Below are 19,828 nucleotides of genomic sequence, written 5' to 3' on the forward strand. Positions count from 1 at the left end.
ACGGGGATTTGGACAAGCAGATCCAAAGCACAGGCATGGAACTGCACCACTACAGTCCAGTTCTTCCCTATGATTCTTAATTTGCATCAACTTTCAACAAATCTAGGAAAAAATAAATAACGATATACATGGTAAATGACCTTCAAAGAAGGTATATGAACCTTTAGATGGGACTAACAATTAATCCAACAGAAACATCTGGAGAGAGGTGCTGCCTCGGGAGGCAGAGACCAGGATGCAGGAGCTCAAGGTCTGATCACATGAACCCCTATTCCGAAAACACCAACGTGCTTTTTCATTTTAGCATTTCCCTCCAAACCGGGTCTCCCTTTGCTGCACAAGCTTACACTGACTGGGCACAAGTGCTTTTCCTGCCTCAGCTTCCCAAGTCATGGGACTGTAGACATGTGCAGTGCCCAACACTTTACATACACAAACAAACAAAACAAAATAAAACCAAAAACCACTCAGCATCCCAGTGTTAGCTGCCAGCGCTTCTGCACTCTGCTGGATGCCAACCACCCACCTGATGTGGAATGGAAACAAGCTTTCTTAACTGCTGAGCCATCTCTCTAGCCCCCACACAGATTTGTATGAATGAAGACATTCAATGCCCCAATATCTGTATAAGCCTGGAGATGACAATGTATCACTTTAGGGAAAAGGCAGAGCAAGTGACGGAATCATTTAGTAGGACAGTGGGATGGAATAAATAAAGCTAAGTCAATGAGCATGCACGGGTTGTACACAGGCCCAGGAGTTGGGAGGCACCATTCTAGAGTAATCAGGGACAACTACCAAAGTGCTGAGTGGGACGGGAGAGGCCTCCCTTCTCTCTTCCTTCAACATGCTTCTTTGTTACAGTAGTTCTCTGTGGCCTCCAGAGCACCATGCTCAGATAATACAGGCCAGGCTGTGCTTCTGGAAAACAAAATCTCTACAAACAGGCTCACCTTGGGCTCTCTGCACCTTGCTGACTTCAGGTGTGGAGCTGACAGCAGGCTCCTGGCTCTGACCCAGGACTTTCTCATCCTTGCCGAAGACAATCTTTGGTAACTGGGTGCCAGCTTCTGGTGGAGATCTGACCTTGACCCTATATGTCCACGGAAGACAGAAAAGAGAGTTCAGAGCAGCACTCCAGTCTTCACTAAATGCTGTTGTGGGCCCAGCTCAAGCTCTGTCTTTTTGTGGTTTTGTTTTCCAGACAGGGTTTCTCTGTGTAGCCCTGGATCTCGCTCTGTAGCCAGAGCTCTGCCCGACTCTGCCTCCCGAGTGCTGGGATTAAAGATGTGAGCCACCACCACATGGCCCCAGAGTTCCTTTTAGAATTCTTAATGTGCTCAGAAAACTGGTGACAGGGAAAGAGAAGAAGGCTCTATAGTACAGTCAACGGAAGTGAAGGAGGTGTGTGGGAGCTGAGGACACTCTTCATTACTGGTCTAAAAGCCATGTCCTCCTTCCCCTTCTTTTGGTTTTAAAGATTAATTATATGTTTGTGTGCATATGTGGGTATGTGTGCACTATGTGCATGCAGGAGCCTGGAGAAGCCCGAAGAGAGCTTGAGTTACAGGGACTGTGAGCCACCGTGTGCTGAGAACCACACCCGGCCCACTGCCGAGGGAGTCAACACTGAGGGTGAGGGAGAAGAGACCTAATGGAAGCAAGCTGCCACTGACCTGCCCTTTCCTGAGCCTGCCTGCCACCTCGGGACTTCAGGTGGGTGGGACAATCCCTGCTGTCATTCCTTCTGCCTGGGTCAGCCAGGCCTTTCTCTGCCAGTTGCCAAACACACCACAACCTAGGAGACTGCAGCCTTCCTGACGGATGATAGTGGATACGACCAGGAGATGTCTGCAGTGAGACCTAGAGCAGGTAGCTCTGCCCCGAAGTGCTTTGTTTTCTAAGAAGCTTCCTAACTGGCCTTTTACTTCTGACCTTGTTCACCTCTAACTCGCCCACTCTGGGCTGCTATCGGCTATATCTGAAAACAATCTGGACACAGGCTCTTAGCTTGAACCCTTTGAAGGCTTCCTCAGGAATCACACAGAGGGCCAGAGCTAGTTCCCTGGGGAAAGCACCAGCAGCAAGGCTGAGCCTGAGTCTACCCCTGAAGCCTACACAGTGGGAAGAAGAGAACCCACTCCACAAACTGCTCTCTGACCCCACAAGCATGGCATGATGTGCACATCATACAGTACATAAATGTGAAAAAAAAAAAGGATAGAGAAAGAAGTTACATACAAGTTGGGGTGGATGGCCCATGGAGGTGCACTTGACTCCGAATTATGAGGACCTGAATTTGATCCCCAGGAGGCATGGGTAAAAGTGGGGCATATGATGTGAGCCTATGACCCCAGGACTGGGAAGGTGGCCACAGGAGGGTGCCTGGAATTTACTGGCCAGCTAGTCTAGGTAAATCAGCAAAAACTCAGGCTCAGTGACAGACTACATCAAGAAAATAAGGTAGGACAGCTGAGCATGGTGGTGTACACCTTGCTCTTTCTTTTGGTTTTTTGAGACAGGGATTCTTCATGTAGCCTTGGCTGTCCTGAAACTCTCTCTATAGACCAGGATGGCCTCGAGCTCACAGAGATTCGCCAGCTTCTGCCTCCTGAGTGCTAGGATTCATGAATTAATTAAAGGCATTCACATCTTTAATCCCAGCGCTTGGGAGGCAGAGGCAGAGAGATCTCTGAGTTCAAGGCCATCCTGGTCTACATAATGACATCCTGCCCTCCATGAGGGAAGGGGGTGTAGTTGTGGGAGATACTCAACATGAGCTTCTGCCATCCAACCCCATCTCACCACCCCCCTCATACATACAAGCATGAGGCCCAGGCAGTGGACAGAAAGAAATGCACCTAACTTAAAACACAAAATCCCTGAGGCCAGCCTGGTCTACAAAGTGAGTGCCAGGACAGCCTCCAAAGCTACAGAGAAACCCTGTCTCAAAAAAAAACAAAAACAAAAACAAAAACAACAACAACAACAACAACAAAAAACTAACAACAACAACAACAAAACCCCCCACAAAATCCCTTAACTCATCCTTCACCTGTGCTCGCCACTAAGCCAGTCCTCCAGGACAATCTCACAAAAGAGACACCACTGCTCTGGGGTAGGAGACACCACTGCACCCTGGAGTCACGCAGTCCCTGAGTAATTCCGTCCGTTTTCTTCCCTGTTTCCTCTACTGTGCTCCCCCACAGCAAACTTGGGGGCCGATGCAGTGCCTACCGCCATGCTATCCCACAGACCAAGCCTCCCCTTCAGACATGGCCACCCTTCCTGTTCCCATTCATCTGGAAAAGCTGACTCACCAGAAGGCTGCCTAAGCCTGACCTGACACTGTCCTTCCCTGCGGGGGTGTGGAGGTGTGGGGTGTGGGGGTCTTCACTCTTTCCTCTACTTTGCCGCAGTCATTTGGATTGTACTCCACCTGTCTTCCTCCCTGGTGGGCCCTGTGTCTCTCAGCTGTAGCTCATCTCCGGCAGTCAGCGTAGGACTGGCCTGTGGCAGATCAATGCAGCCAGTGCCCTCGCTGCATTGAGGGCCAGCAGAGAGGATTTCAGAATTACTTACGCACTTCCGGAGAAGTCTAAGATGAGAAGGGTGACAGAAGACATAGACTGTTTTCTTAAAATACAGTAATTCACATCTTCATCCTGCCAAAGGAAGAACAAGCAAGTATCATCGCACTCACTGTGGCAAGAATGAGGCTGAGGCTCCTCCCAAGAGCGGAGCTGAGAACTTACAGCAGCTCCCACCTCCAGAAAAGGCACTGTGGGCTGAGTGAGGACAGCAGTCAGACTGTGACCTAGAACTTACCAGGTACCTGCCATCCTAGCACCTATAAGGCAGAGACAGGGCCATCAGGAGTTCAAGGCCAGCCTCAGTTACATAGTAGTTCCAGGCTAGTCTGGGATACAATCCATGCTGGCTTATGCCTATAGTCCTAGTACTTGAGAGACTGAAGCAGGAGAAGTGCTCCAAGCTCAGGGCCACCCTGAGCTACAGAATGAAACCCTGTCCACCCCTGCTGTCCACCCCTGCTGTCCCAGAGAAGGGGGAGGGGCTGAGAAGATGACGCAGTTGTTAAGAGCACTTACCGCTCTTACAGAGGTCATGGATTTGACTCTCAGCACCCATATGATCACAACTGTCTGTAACTCAGTTCCAGGAGGTCCAACCCTTCTGACCTCTGATGGCACCATGCAAGTATGTGGTGCACAGACATGCATGCAGGCAAAACACCAATATACATAATTTCTTTAAAAGCAACTTACCAGGTAAGAAGAAAAGCCATCGTTCTTGGTCCGGTCTAGACTGAAGCCGATCTGAGGCAGTGAAGAGAGAAAAGACTAAGTCCTCACACTGCCCATGCCTGTCTTCCTCAAAGAGCAGAAAAATGAAGTCATAAACACAGAGAGCATGCTCCTCGGGCCTGGCTTCTCACTGTTCCTAAGAGCTCTCTTGAAAGATGGAAATGGCTGCTCAGGTAAAATCACCAATTATACATGTATTCAAAAACTGCAGCTGGGCGGCGGTGGCGCACGCCTTTGATTCCAGCACTCGGGAGGCAGAGGCAGGCGGATCTCTGTGAGTTCGAGGCCAGCCTGGTCTCCAAAGCGAGTTCCAGGAAAGGTGCAAAGCTACACAGAGAAACCCTGTCTCAAAAAAAAAAAAAAAAAAGGAAAAAGAGAACTGCAGGGCTGGAGGGGTTGGCTCTGAGTTAAGAGTGCTGGCCGCTATGCTCTTCCAGAGGTCCCAAGTTCAACTTCCAGCACCCACATGATGGCTCACAACCATCTGTAACAGGACACAGTTCTCTCTTTGGGTGTGCAGGCATACATGTAACAAAGCACTCACACACATAAAATATATAAACAAATGAAGTTTAAAAAAAGAAGGATTTGCAGCTTAGCGCTGGGGTGTGGTTCATTTGCCTAGCATGGGGAAGGCCTGGGTTTCACCCTCAGCATTTCACTGACCACAGGAGTATAGAAGTAAAGATGATTCCTGATACCAACTTTGGTAGGGCTACTAAGAATGTTCTTGGCTAGGAGGGAGGGAGCTGGGAGTGACCCTGCTCGATGACGGGAAGACACTTGCCTCAGCACTCGGGTCCACGGCTCCCTTGGGCTCCTTCACAGAGAGGCTGCTGACATTGACCAGCATGTAGCCATCCTTGAAGAAGCCAAAGGTGTTCAGATGGACTTTACGCCTCACATCATCCTACAGAGATTGGGGTAGATTTCTGGTTAGTTGGCCTGTTCATTTGCTTGAAAAGCTATGGTGTCCAGTTTCATGATGGCCAAAGTTCCCAGAGGTGTGGGGGGTGGGGGAAGAGACAGCTGTCACAGCCTTCAAAAGCTGAAAAAGAGTCTTCAGAATCCCACAGATGTCAAAACTTTGCGGAAAGCGATAGTGGGCTCATTCACTTCAGCACACTTGTATGGGCTCTGGGGGCAAACTGGTCAGGGTCACCTTGACATGGGATTCCACAGCAAGATGAACCATGGTTTTAATCTCCCCTGCATTCTTCCTGACAGAACAGAGAGGCATTCAAACTGTGATAGGGGAGGCCAAGTCAAGTATGTGGTGCACGCCTTTAATCCCAGTACTCTAGAAGCAGAGGCAGGAGATTCTCTATGAATTCAAGGCCAGCCTAGTCTAAACAGAGTTTCTGGCCTATCAGGGGTACAGAGTGACATCCTGCTTAAAAGAAAAGAAAGAGCCAGGTGATGGTGGCACACATTTTTAATCCCAGAACTCAGGAGGCAGAGGCAAGTGAATCTCTGTGAGTTCGAGGCCAGCCTGGTCTACAAAGTGAGTTCCAGGACAGCCAGGACTGTTACAAAGAGAAACCTTGTCTTGAGAAGGAAAAAAAAAAAATGATAGCGTACAATGGCCTTCAAGACAGAAAGCTCTTGAAGAAGCACTCTCAGGAGCGAGTCAAGTAGAAACAGACTCTACTTGGCATGGGAAAATCCTGGGCTCTGCTGAAACCGTAGCTCACAGGGATATGGCCACCCCTGCCTGTCTCATGTCCCAATCTCAAGCATGACCACACATTCCAGGACCAGGGTGGGATATCGGCAAAGCCCTCTAACACCAAGTGCCTAGGGTTCTTCATAGCATAAGAACATTAGTGGGAATTATAGGACTGTCTGTGACAGCTGGCTCTTCAACCTTAGAGCTAGAATTACCCAGACAGGGGAGGCTGTTGATGGGACCCTCCCCTACAGCTGGAAGTTCCCAGGCCTCAGAGGCTATCAATGAGATCCTCTGAGGCATCAGTATAAGCACATCCACATGGCCCAGAGACAATGCGTTGGACCAATGCCACCAGGAGGGTTTTATTTCCTGGCTGCCTCTGGCCCCTCTCAACTGGATCTGCTGGTTGGAGCACAGGCCCTCAGCAATGGTCTAATCCAAGCTCTCTCCAGACTTCTGCAATATCTCAGAATGGCACCGGCTCCCTCCCTAAAGCCCCTTCTATTGTCCGCAGGTTTCAACTCCCTCTTCCCTTTTTTGGTCCTCTGGGAATTTCTCTTGGTGCCAGAGTTCAGCTAGGCATTTAAAGCATGTTTGCTCACTCTCACTTCCGTGAGACAGAGGAGCTTGAGGCAAACTCCCACTCCCACAGAGAAGTAACCTTCTGTAGGACTGTGAGGCCTACTAAGGAAAAAGACAGGAAGAGGGAAGGCTCCTGGCCCTTCTGGGGTGGACTTAAGGCTTCTTCAGAGAGTGTCCCTGTTCTTCAGGGACACACCTGCCCACCACCACTGCAGGTGCACAGGAAAGAGGCTAATTTGACAATCGTGGTCAGTGAGGACATTCAGTCCTCTGCGAGAGCCCCCAGTCGAGCTGGCAGGGCGCAGGGAGATCCCAGAACCTGCTCACACCACCTCAGGGAGAAGCAAGCCCACTCACACAACACATAGGGCAAGAATTCGGAGGGTGACCTTCAGGAGGGTGACTGCTGCCCCGAGAAAGGGACTTTCCAGGCACTTGAGGGAAGGCAAAGCTTCAGAAAATTCTGAAAGCACTAGTTAATTGTTTCCTGCTGGTTACACTGTGTTTACATTGTGAAAATAATTAAGTGGTACATTTTTATAACGTTCAGCATGGACGGAAATTTACATTTTCTTCCATTTGTCTGTTTGTTTGTGTGTGCATTCACACACTACAGTACAAAGAGGCGGCCTGTAGGAGTCCAGTCTCTCCTTCCAATGGACGAGGGCCAGAGCCTGGACTCGGCATCAGGCTTGGTGGCAAATGGCTTTACCTGCTGGCTCCAGACTTAAAACTTAAGGGCATGCTTCTTTTACCTTGGCCATCCTGCAGGAAGTTTACAGCAGGCACAGTGGTGCACGCCTTTAATCCCGGGCACTTGGGAGGCAGAGGCAGGAGAATCTCTGTGAGTTCAAGGCCAGCCTGGGCTACAGAGTGAGTTCCAGGACTGCCAGGAATATACAGAGAAACCCTGTCTCAAATAAATACATAGAGATTTACAGAGGCTCCATAATGTCTGCGCCGTATGTACTTTACAACACCTGGCACCTGACATGGTGGCACATACCTACAACCCCAGCACTTGGGAGGCAGAATCAGGAGGGTCAGGAGTTCAAAGGGATGAGAGGCCAGGTAGGAGCTCAGCATTACCCCCTTTCTTCCCTGCTATCTTGGAAAGGGCAGCAGAGTCTCAATGGTAAAGGAAGAGGAGGCAGGAACAGTGGGGGTCCACTGGAGCATTCCAGCTCACCCTGCTAGACACCAGCAACAGAGAAGACACCTTCAGCAACCACTGGCCACCTCCTTTGCACTGGACCCAGCAGGGCTTGGAGGAGCTCTCTGCAACACCATGCTGCCTCCCTACAACTTGACAAGGCAGGTACTATTCTGCTCAGGCTACTGATGAAGAAGCAGGCCCAGACAGGAAAAGCTTGCTTAGTTCGCAGCAGAAGCAGAACCAGCATCCCAACCTAGGTGGGAGCTCCACACCTGGGCTCTTACTCACTGCATGCCTTTCACAGGCAAATAAACAGTGCGTCTGATTTTGCTTTGAACTAGCCTGCATTTCACAGGAGTTGAAAGTGCCAGGTTTGTCCTTGCATATACACACATGCCCCAGCCAATTCATTAGAGGAAGAAACCCCAAACAACCCTCAATTTCATCTACAGGTATCTTAGTATGCATCTCCAACGTGGGCTTCAAGAAAAAATAACAGCATGGTGCACTCTTCATCACGGTAAACTGTATAACAGGCTAATAAACAAGATCACTCAGCTGTGAAAAGTCAGGGTCACAGGGACATCAAATACTATAGCAGACTGAGGATGCAGCTCAGAGGGAGAGCTGTCTGGAGCATTCGAGTGAGATGCTAGGCTGGCCCCAGCACTATCCTATCCTGAAAGGAAACTCCCAGATGCCCAAACAAGGTCTTGCCTGGCTCTCCTCACAGGCACTCTGCCAATGACCCAAACAATGAGCAAGGCCGAGTCTGATGGTAAAACACTGGTGATTAATGTACCCTTTGTTTGTTTGCTTTTGTTTTTTCCTTGAAACAGGGTCTCCCTGAGAGGCCCCGACTGACCTTGAACTGGAAATCCTCTCTCTCTTCACCTTCATGAATCCACTACTGGGATTCAGCACTGGCGAGGCAGAGACAGATGAAAGTCTCAGTTTGAGGCCAGCCTGGTCTATATAGTGAGTTTTAGGCCAGCCCAGGCTTCATAGAGAACTTGTCTTAAATAAATAAGGGCCCATAAGATGGTAAAGGCATTGTCACCTGCCTGCTAAGCCTGACAACTTAAGTTCAATTCTCAGGGAAAGGAGAGAACCTACTCTCAAGTGGCCCTCCAAATCTACCTGCTCGTGATGCACGTGTGCCCCACCCCACACTAACTAAACAAAAATGTAAAAATAATAGAATAAGTAATCAAAAACAGACGTGGATGTGGCAATACACACCTGTAATCCCAGCATTAGGAAGGCTGAGGGGAAAGGATCACAGGCCAAAGGCCAGCCTGGGCTACACAGACCTTATCTCAAAAAATCTTTAAAAAGATTTTTAATCCAGCAGTAGGGAGGCAAAGGCAGGCAGATCCCTGTGAATTCAAGGCCACCCTGTTGGTTAAACACCTCGTGTTGGTTAAAGCAGCGCTGCTGGTGGCTGGCCACTGCCCGAGGCAGCCAGCTGGAGAAGCGTACTGGCGGAAGAATCACAAGCCATGGTTACCTTTCTAGAGCTTTAATGGGAGAGAAGGGGGGGGGGACAGAGAGACAGAGAGAGAGACAGACAGAGACAGAGACCTCGAGGAGGGAAGAGAGAAGGGGGAAAGCAGGGGCACAGAGGGCCTGCCCGCTTTTTAGGCTGGCCCTTGACGTAATTAAGGACAAACCCCTTACACACCCTAGTCTACATTGTGAGTTCCATGCTATATAGTAAGATCTTACCTCAAAAAAAATTTTTTGTGTAGGTTGTATTAGAGGAAGGGACAGACAGATGGATGTGAATTCCTACTAAAGTAAGTTGTCCTAAAAATACAGGCTTACAGAAAAGTAAACTAAACTAAACTAAATCTGAAAGTAAAAGACAGAACCATGCTGACATCCTGAACTGCACCAATGCCATGTCACCACTTTACTGCCAGGCAAACAGAAGCCATCTGGGCACGAGCTGTGCTGGGAAGTATGTGAGCCACAGAACATGCAGTCCACCGCCTCAGCTAAAGGAGGAACCCGTTCTACAGGTCACAGCAGCAGCAGCAGATGCCCACATTCCAGCTGTCTCAGATCACAGAGGGAGAAGGGAAGAGGAAAGAGCATCAGTCACAAGGCAGTCCTGTGTCCCTCTGGATCTTCTTACAGTCTACCATTCCCTTCCTCAGGCAGGACACCTCTGTTTTTAGTTTATATCACCAAGCAAGGAATAGTGGCTCCTTCCTGTAATCTATTACTCTGAAAACTTGAGGCACGATTGCCATGAGGTCAAAGCCAGCCTTGACTAGAATAACACCAAGCCACCCTGGTCTATAGATGTGACCCTTTTTCCAAGGGGTGCGCGCGGGGGGGGGGGGGGGGGGGGACACCAACAAAAGTCCCTAGAGTGAGGGTGTGTTGTTAGAGGATTTGCATGGTTTTGATTACCCACTGCATAAACCAACCATGGTACAAACCTAAAACCACAGCTCTGAGGAGATGGAGGCAAGAGGATCCCACGTGAAGGTCATGCTCAGCTATTTAACAAGTCTGAGGCCAGCCAGAGATACTAAGACTGTCTCAGAACAAGAAGGAAAACCCAGTCACTGGCAAGGCTTCATGATACTTGCCTGTAATTGCAGCTACTTGTCAGGCTATGTCAGAGGACCGCAAGTTACAGGCCAGCCTGGGCAGACTGGCAAAACCCAGAAGGCTGGTTGGAAGTAACAAAGAAGAAAGGATAAATATGCAGACCCATAAATATCACATAGTATCAGTTTTAAAAGCTGGATAAATAATGTTCACATAGATCTGCAGCTTCCATTTTCAGCAACAATGTATTCTTTGTGGACTCTTTGCGGATACATTTTCCTGTTCTTGTAGTTCATCTGCCCACACATCTTCACAAATCCCCAACATACTCCCGTGAGCATGCAGCCCCTCCTTTTCTTTTTAATTTTTTGAAAAAAATTTATTTATTTACTATGTATACAGGGTTCTGCCTGCATGCATACCTGTGATGGTATTGTGTTCCCCGAAATATTGTGTTCCCCGAAATAAACTTATCTGGGGTCAGAAAACAGGATGGCCACAATATTAAACATGAGGATAGGCAGTGGTAGCACACGCCTTTAATTCTAGCATTCCAGAGACAGAAATACCTCTGGATCTCTGAGTTCAAGGTCACATTAGAAACAGCCAGGCATGGTAATACACTCCTTTAATCCCAGAAATCCAGCCTTTAATCCCAGGGAGTGATGGCAGAAAGTAAAGATATATAAGGTGTGAGTACCAGAAACTAGAAGCATTTGGCTGGTTAAGCATTTTGGCTGGTTAAGCTTTTAGGCTTTGAGCAACACAGGTCAGCTGAGACCAATTCTGGATGAGTACTCAGAAGCTTGCAGTCTGAGGAAACAAGACCAGCTGAGGAACTGGAAAGGTGAGGAAACTGTGGCTTGTTCTGTCTCTCTGATCTTCCAGCATTCACCCCAATAACTGGCCTCAGGTTTGATTTTATTAATAAGAACTTCTAACAATTCTGCTACACATACCTGAACACCAGAAGAGGGCACCAGATCTCATTACAGATGGTTGTGAGCCACCATGTGGTTGCTGGGAACTGAACTCAGGACCTCTGGAAGAACAGCCAGTGTTCTTAACTTCTGAGCCATCTCTCCAGCCCCCTTTTAAAATTTTTTTAATGATTTATTTATTTTTATGTGCATTGGTGTTTTGTCTGCATGTATATCCGTGTAAAGGTGTGGGATCCGCTGGAGGTAGGGTTATAGGTGGTTGTAGGCTGCCATGTGGGTGCTGGGAACTGAACCCAGGTCCTCTGGAAGAACAGCCAGTGCTCTCAACCACTGAACCATCTCTCCAGTGCACATGCAGGCATTTCTATGGCTCTGCAGTAACCATACCATCTGGCATGAACCTGTGCCTCTTCTCACACATGCGCTGTCTGTACTGACTTCTAGGCTGCATGAATCTAGCCGTCAAGCTTCAGTGCTTACTAGAAACGGCAACTCTGTCTCCAAAGTCCAGGAAAGCCATGTTCCTTATTCCTCACCATCCCCAGGGATGCCAGGCCAATTTCAGGGAAAATAAAGCTGCTAGTCACTCAGTTTATATTTTTTGAATATCTGTCTGTGCTCCTTGTCTGCTAGCTAGTTGCTTCTCTGTTATGAAGTATCTTTGTTTATATATCTCATGTTTATTCCTATTAGAATTTTTCTCAAAGTAGTTTTTAAGGTTTATTTTTATTATTTACTGTGTCTGTCTGTGTACCCGTATACATTTATGTGCATGACAATGCCTTTGGAAGCAGAAGAGAATGTCAAATGCCCTGGAGTTGGAGTTGCATGCTGGGCACAGAACTCTAGTCCTCTCCAAGAGCAGCAAGTGCTCTTAACTCCTGAACCATCTCTCCAGATTGAAAGTCCTTTATAGATTGTGGCAGGTTATCTTTTTATCATCGCCATCGCCATTGTTTTATTAGTAGCAGTGTGGGGGCATGGTGTGGAGGTCAGAAAACAACTTGGGGGAGTGAATTTGCTCCTTCCACCTTTACAAGGGCTCTGGGGATTGAAGTCAAGTGGTTGGGCTAGCATGGTGCCTTGTTGTAGGATATTTGTATACTGTATGAAGACCTACTGCTGTGATTGGTGTAATAAACAGCTGAAGGATCAATAGCTAGGCAGGAGAAGGCAGGACTTCTGGGCAGAGAGAGAGAAGTGGGAGGAGAGAATCAAGGGACACAGGAGATGTCATGGAGACCTGGGGAGTCAGACATACGGGGGAAAAGCCACATAGAAAAATGTAGATGAATAAAAGCAGGTTAGTTTAACTTGTAAGAGCTAGTAGGACAAGCCTAAGCTAAGGCTGAGTTTCACAATTATTACCAAGTCTTGGTGGTGTCTGGGAGCTGGTTGGCAGAAAGAGAAAGGCTCACTACAGTACCTGCTGAGCCATCTCACCAGCATGGGTCACCTTTGAACTAAGGCTGCAGGTCTCTCTCTCTTCCAGTCTTTTAAATGCTTTTAATTGTGCGGTACATGTTGTCATATATGGGTTTTTCAGTTTTGTTCTTTAATTCTGAAGAAAACCTGTCAATCTTTATTGCTAGTAGCTACTTCTTTAACATGGTGTGTGTGTGTGTGTGTGTGTGTGTGTGTGTGTGTGTGTGTATGTATTTGCACGCAGCAAGGCCAGAAGACAACCTCAAGCTTCATCCTCAGGAACACCTCTATCTTGGAGATAAGGACTCTCACTGCCTGGAACTCCCTGTCTCTGCTCCCCACCACGGCTGACATTCTCACACAGGTGCTAGGGACTGAACTAGCCCTCAGGCTTGTACGTCAAGCACAATAGCATCTGAGCCAGGCCCCGGCCCTCCTGGTAGTGTTTCCTTAAACATCTTTTTATTGTTAATTCTTCTGGGGCTGAAGAGAGCTGCTTCGGCAGTGAAGAGCACTCACCCTGTGATCACAAGGACCTACGTCCAGACACCCACAGAATAAGCTACAGATCCCCAAATGCCTGTACCCAAAGCTCCGAAGGGTACGGAGACAGGATTGCCAGGGCTGCTGATTTCCACCCTAGAAGATATAAAATCCAGGTTCAGAGAGAGACCTGTCTCGAAGGAACGGGTGACAGTGACAGAGGAGGACGTAACACCCTAGTCTGGCCTTTACACATGCACTCAGGCATGCACACCTGCATGCATATATGCACATACACAAATTAATTAAATGTAAACAATCCCTGAATCCAAGGTTAGAGAATACTCATGGGTATTTCACTGCAAAACATTAATCTTTGTAGACTCTACTTCCTTGTAAGCATGAGGTAGGCCCCACATACTTACACCCACAGTCACTGTGCTAAGACTATTTAGGAGCAGTACCTAACATCCACTGCTCTATGGTCCCACCTCTGGACATGTCACACTCCATTCAGACACTTCTGCTTACAGTCTGACGATCGCCACCTGTCACATGGCTTCGGAATGTGATTCTGAGGAAGGTAGAACTCCCCTCCTTGTGTGCATTTCTGTTGGCTGCCCCAGGGCCACTGGTGATTGGTGAGAGGACAGACCGCAGAAAGCATGCCCCGGGATCACATGACGCCTTTCTAAAGCTGGAAGCAGCAGGTCTGAGGAAAACTTCATCGAGCTGTGCACACATGGAAGAAGGGCAAGGAGTCTAGCTCTGGAGAGAAGTCTAGCTTGCCAAAGTCCATTGCACTTCCCTCCCAAGGAGCGCAGGAAGCTCCAAGTATCAGCTACTCTCCTGTGGCTGTGACAAAACACCATGACCAAGGCAACCTACAGAAGAGGCTTCCTTGGGCTCCTGGCCCCAGCAGAACCAGTCTATGACTGCAGAGTGGAGGCATGGCCACTGGACTTCCACGTGAAACAAAAGAGAGCAAACTAGAAATGGAGGGAGTCTCAAAGCTGGTCTTTAGTGACACACGGCTAGCGAGACCACACCTCCTAAGCCTCCCCAAACAGCACAGCTATCTAGGGACCAAGCATTCAAACTTGGGACCATGCCTAAGACCAGAGGGAAACATTTCTTATTCAAACCATCACAGATGATTAGATCTGGCTTTTAAGAAAATCACTCATGACTTTAATCCCAGCACTTGAGAGGCCAGCCTGGTCTACAAAATGAGTTCCAGGTCAGGCTCCAAAGCTATACAGAGAAACTCTTCTCTAAAAAACAAAAAACAGCCGGGTGGTGGTGGCGCACGCCTGTAATCCCAGCACTTGGGCGGCAGAGGCAGGCGGATCTCTGTGAGTTCAAGGCCAGCCTGGTCTCCGAAGCGAATTCCAGGAAAGGCGCAAAGCTACACACAGAAACTCTGTCTTGAAAAACAAAACAAAAAAAAAAAAAAAAAAAAAAAAAAAAAAAAAGCCTGGAGGTGGTGCATGCCTTTAATTCCAACACTCAGGAGGGAGAGACAGGTGGATCTCTGTGAGTTTGAGGCCAGTCTGATCTACAGAGTGAGTTTCAGGACAGGCTCCAACGCTACACAGAAAAACCCTGTCTCAGAAAAAAAAAGAAAAGAAAAGAAAGAAAGAAAAGAAAAAGAAAAAAGAAAAAAGAAAGTCACTCTAGTGACCTAACTAAATAATTAAATTTCAAACTCGATGAACTAGAAGAATGCTGGGACACCAGTTACAAGACTACACTAGTCCTGGAGCCATATGGGTAGCCCAAAGGAACCAGTAACCGTGACACCCAAGGCGGCGGCGGCGACTGGGAGCTGTTTAGAGTAGTTTACAGAGCGCGGTGACGTGATAAACTTCCAGCTTGAGAAATGAGCAGCCAGTGTCTAGTCACTAAGAAAGGCAAAGTGGGGGAAGCACACAGGCTGGGGTGGGCAGACCGATTCTAACAGAAAGATGATGGGGGCATCTGAACAGACACAGGCCTGTGGCCACCCACCCCACCACACTGACTGTTTTCAATGCAAAGTAAATAAGACAGAAGGGCCAGCCTGTGCTGGGAACCCTATAATTGGGAAGCAGAGACATGAGACAGAGAGTTCAAAGACATCCTTGCCTATATAATGAGTATGAGGCAAGCCTAGGCTATGGGAGCCTTCTCAAAAAGAAAAAACAAACTAACAAAGACTGTTAAGATGGCTCAGCAGGTAGAGGTGTCTGCTGTCCATACAGGTGACCTGGGTCTGATCCCAAAGAGCCACATGGTGGAAAGAGAGCATCAACTCCCACAGTTGCCCTTGACCACCACACACTTGTTATGCATGCATGCATGCATGTACACATATACACAGATAGGAACACATGTATATACCCAATAAATATAGACAAAGACACAGACAGACAGACCACACCACCAACAAATGTAAATTAGTAATAACAGCAAACAGGGCTGAGGAGGTGGCTCTGTGGATAAAGTGCTTGCCACACAAGTGTGAGGACTGGAGTTGAACACCCAGAGCTCACATACAGCAATACAAATCTGTAACCCATCTCACCAAAGGCAAGAGACAAAAAAGCAGCTCAGAAGCCTATGGGTCAGCTGAGCTGGTGTAAACAATGAGGAGCAAGAGACAGTGCTCTCGTGTGGGTCCTGTGCCAGGCAAGGACTAACACTCAAGATTCTTGTCAAAGCTCCACACATATGCCATGGTACCCATACTCCAGAACACACACACCATATACACACACACATTAGTATATAAAGCAAGTGGAGTAATAGCTCAGTGTAGTTCTTTAAACTTTAGAAATAGTAAAGTGATGCCTGTTTGACCACGCTGAAAGTCACCTAGCCAGCTGCTTCCTTAAAGAGCTCACTGGCTGGTACTGTCAGACTGCACCAGCATACCTATGTAGATAAGATACGTAGGCAGCGCACTGCTTTCCTTGTTTCTGTGATGAGTGCAGCCAGAGCCTTGGCTATGGGGAGCACATGTAGCACTACTGAGTCACACCTTCAGCCCCTGGGTTGGGTTGGTTTTTGCAATGCTGGAGACAGAACTCAGGACTTATACAACCAGGCAAATGTTCCACTGTTAAGCTACATCCCCAGGCACTCTTTTATCGCTGAATTCACTGCAAGCTAATTTCACATTAAGAATTCTAATTTGAGCCGGGTGGTGGTGGCGCATGCCTGTAATCCCAGCACTTGGGAGGCAGAGGCAGGTGGATCTCTGTGAGTTTGAGGCCAGGCTGGTCTACAGAGCTAGTCCAAAGCTACAGAGACACTCTGTCTCGAAAAACAAACAAACAAAAAACAAAACAAAACAAAAAATTCTAATTTGATACACAACTTTAATCCCAGCACTCAGGAGGCAGAAGCAGGCAGATCTCTGCGTTCAACACCTGCATGGTTTACAGAGGGAGTTCCAGGACAGCCAGGGCTACACGGATAAACCTTGTTTCAGGGGGATTTTATGTGTATGGCTATTTTGCCTGCATGTATGTCATCTATGTACCATAAGTATGCCTGGTGTCTGCAGAGGTTAGAAAAAGGGCATTGCATTCTGCCATATGGATGCTGGGAATCAAACCCAGGTCCTCTGGAAGAGCAGCCAGTATTTTTAAGTGCTGAACCATCTCTCCAGCCCTCTAGAGTCTCTTTTAAGAGAGACAGAGAGACACTTTCCAGGCAAGATGGCTCATAATCCCAGCACTCAGGAGGCTGAGGCAGGAGAATGGTGAGTTTGAGCTGGGGTGTATAAGGAGACCCTAACCTGGGGAGGGGAGGGGAAAGAAGAAAAGAGAAGGGAGACCCAGACTCTCTAGGGCACATTAATACCGCTGGAAGGGGAAGCATCCTTCAGTGGACACTCTACTGGCCCTCCAGCAGCCAGGTCTCTAACAAGACCTACCTGACTTCACACAGCATCTGAGTTTGCCACCTCCGATCAATGATCAGATCCAAAAACTAAGCAAGCCAAAACACCTTTAAGGACCATGGTCCATCTCTCCATCAGAAATGAACAACAGCATGTGGCACATATCGGCACTGTCTACTAGCAACAGGAGACCCTACCCTCAGAAGATTAGTATTTAGCGTCTTGGTTCACTGAGCATACAGTGACAAGTGGAAAGGATAAAAGTCTGAAGCTTTGAAAGAACAGAGGAAATGTGGACCTGATTTGATTTACTATTAAGGATTTTCTGTTCAAATGACTTCTGAGTTTTGCTTTTAAAGACATCTTACATCTTCCAGGGATGCACTGAGTACTTACAGATGGGTAACGGGATACTTTTGATTTGCTCTAAATATGGAAAGACAATGACAAATGCTGCCAACTATGTGGGGGGAGGGGACCCTCATACACTGCTGGTAGGATGGAAAACAACCCAGCCCCCTTGGAAAACGCAATGTGGCACTTTCTTTTTCTTTCTGGTTTTTCAAGACAGGGTTTCTCTGTGTAGCTCTGGCTGTCCTGAAACTCGGTTTATAACCTGAGCTGGCCTCGAACTCACAGAAATCCACCTGCCTCTGCCTCCTGAGTGCTGGGATTAAAGGTGTGTGCCACACACAGCTGGTGTGGCACTTTCTTAAAAATTAAACCCAACCCTACCATAAAGCCTGGCAATGCACTCCAGTCCTGGGTGTCACCCAAGAGAAACAAAGACAGACAGTGTCACAGACTTGCGTGTGAATGATGGTGGCAGGACTGGTCACCGTAGGCAAATAGGCATGGGGCACACACCTGTGATCCTAGCACTGGGAAGACTGGGGCAGGAAAACAGGCAAGCTGTACCAGGCAAAAGGCGATCACTCAGAGTGCGGTGGTATTCAACAATAAGTAACACCAAATTACTGACTGGGTTAGGGCGATGGCTCAGCGGACAAATGCTTGCCATACAAGTGCCAGGACCCTAATTCAGATCCCATGGACCCACCGAAAGCCAAATATGGTAGCACTCATGTGTAATTCCAACGTGTATGTCTATGAGAGGTGGAGACAGAAGAATTCCCAGCAACTTGCAATCTAAGCTGCCAGAAATAATAGCAAATAAATTCCCTGCCTCATACAAGATGGGAGGCAAAACCACTCAAGTCTGTCCTCTGCCTTCTACACAAACATCTCAATGCACACACACACACACACACAGCACATGCATACACAAAAGATAAATTGAGCCATGGCACAACACGGACGAATCTAAAAAGTATATGAAGCCAGAGACAAAAGCTGACCCGCTGTGTGACTCCATTTTTCATAAAGTATCTGGCAAGGGCAACTTTGTGAAAACACAAAGCAAAAGGGTAGTTGCTTGGGCATGGGGTGAAAGGGGATTTATAAGCCAACAAAAGAGATCTGTGGAGGGCTCTGAGAGATGGCAAGGCATTAGACTGCCACACTGATTAATCAAGAAAATTTGAAGAGATGCAAGCAGGAAAAAGAAATTAAATGAGGTCCGAGGACCGACGATGACCGACATGACAGGCATGATGGAGGCTGAGTCCTCCTACTCGGTATTGGTGAAATTATTAAGGCCACTCCACGTAGTTAAAAGGGAGGTTTATTTTGTGGGCTAACTTACAAATGAAGGGATAGGTTGCAGGGTCTGGGAAAGGTATGGCGCAGTCCGTTGGTGTTCTCTGGAGAACTCTGCTCAGTCTACCTCCAGCGTCCAGGGTCCTGGAACCAAGAGAAGCCTCTCCTCTCGTTCCTGGGTCTTCAGCTTCCTCCCTCAGCCCCGCCTTGTGGGAGTGACCATTACCGAAGCCTCAATGGGGTTGGAACTTCCAGGCCAAGGCTGGGATGGCTACCCACTACAACTCGGACTTCATCTCCTGTGACCAGACAGACCGTCAGAATCCGTGCCTGACATCCAGGGTGACTCAGAGGCTGTGAGCATGCAGAAGCTAGCTGGAGACACGGGCGAGCTGGCACTTGCAGGGGCACAAGGACAGGCATTGGGAGTACCCCAGACAAGGAGGCCAGCAGCCAGCCTGAGAGCAGTGATGCCAACACCCTGTCTTGAGTCTGGCCTTGGTCCCAGAGGCTAGAAGAGAGACCTGCTGTCCCCTCCTGGAACTGGAGCCCTGGCACAACCGAGCAGCCTCTTCTCGGAGCCCATATCCCAGTGCAGCCAGACAAACTGAGAACCTCACGGAGGCCCCTCTGGTCCCTACTCCAGCAAAGTCCTCTGCCCACACCCACAGGCTCCACTCTCCCTCCACCTCCCCAATGGTACCCAGGTACACCATCACCACGGGATGTTATTTATTCAGCTAGGTGGGGGTGGGACTCGAGCCAGGCCCTGCCCCCCAGGTGAGCAGCCCCCACCTGGGCAGAGACCGTCCCCACAGCACTCATCTCTCCAGTCAGCAGCCAGCAGCCTAGTCAAAAAGTTGTTGGGGTTTTTTTTTTTGGTTGTTTTTTTTTTTGGTTTTTTTTAGACAGGGTTTCTCTGTAGCTTTGGAGCCTGTCCTGGACTAGCTCTGTAGACCAGGCTGGCCTCGAACTCACAGAGGTCCACTTGCCTCTGCCTCCCGAGTGCTGGGATTACAGGCGTGCGCCACCACCGCCTGGCCAGAAAGATCTTCTTAGCCTTTCAAAGCCCATTTTACATTTTTAAAAACATAACTTTTTGGGCTGGAGAGATGGCTCAGAGGTTAAGAG

General features: G+C 48.4%; 1 protein-coding gene across 1 annotated transcript in view; it reads right to left on the reverse strand.

The window, feature by feature from the left end:
* The window catches only part of Gpr107 (G protein-coupled receptor 107), a 68,318-nt gene that overhangs the window by 45,059 nt on the left and 3,431 nt on the right, over nt 1–19,828 (reverse strand). Inside the window, exons 2-5 of the mRNA XM_036184740.1 lie at nt 5,113–5,235; nt 4,287–4,337; nt 3,583–3,665; nt 954–1,093 (exon numbers count right to left, since the gene is read on the reverse strand). Coding sequence (XP_036040633.1) covers nt 954–1,093; nt 3,583–3,665; nt 4,287–4,337; nt 5,113–5,235 — 397 coding nt within the window. The remainder of the gene's footprint in view (nt 1–953; nt 1,094–3,582; nt 3,666–4,286; nt 4,338–5,112; nt 5,236–19,828) is intronic.

Source organism: Onychomys torridus, chromosome 4, assembly GCF_903995425.1.
Source record: "Onychomys torridus chromosome 4, mOncTor1.1, whole genome shotgun sequence".
In the NCBI taxonomy this organism is placed as follows: Eukaryota; Metazoa; Chordata; class Mammalia; order Rodentia; family Cricetidae; genus Onychomys; species Onychomys torridus.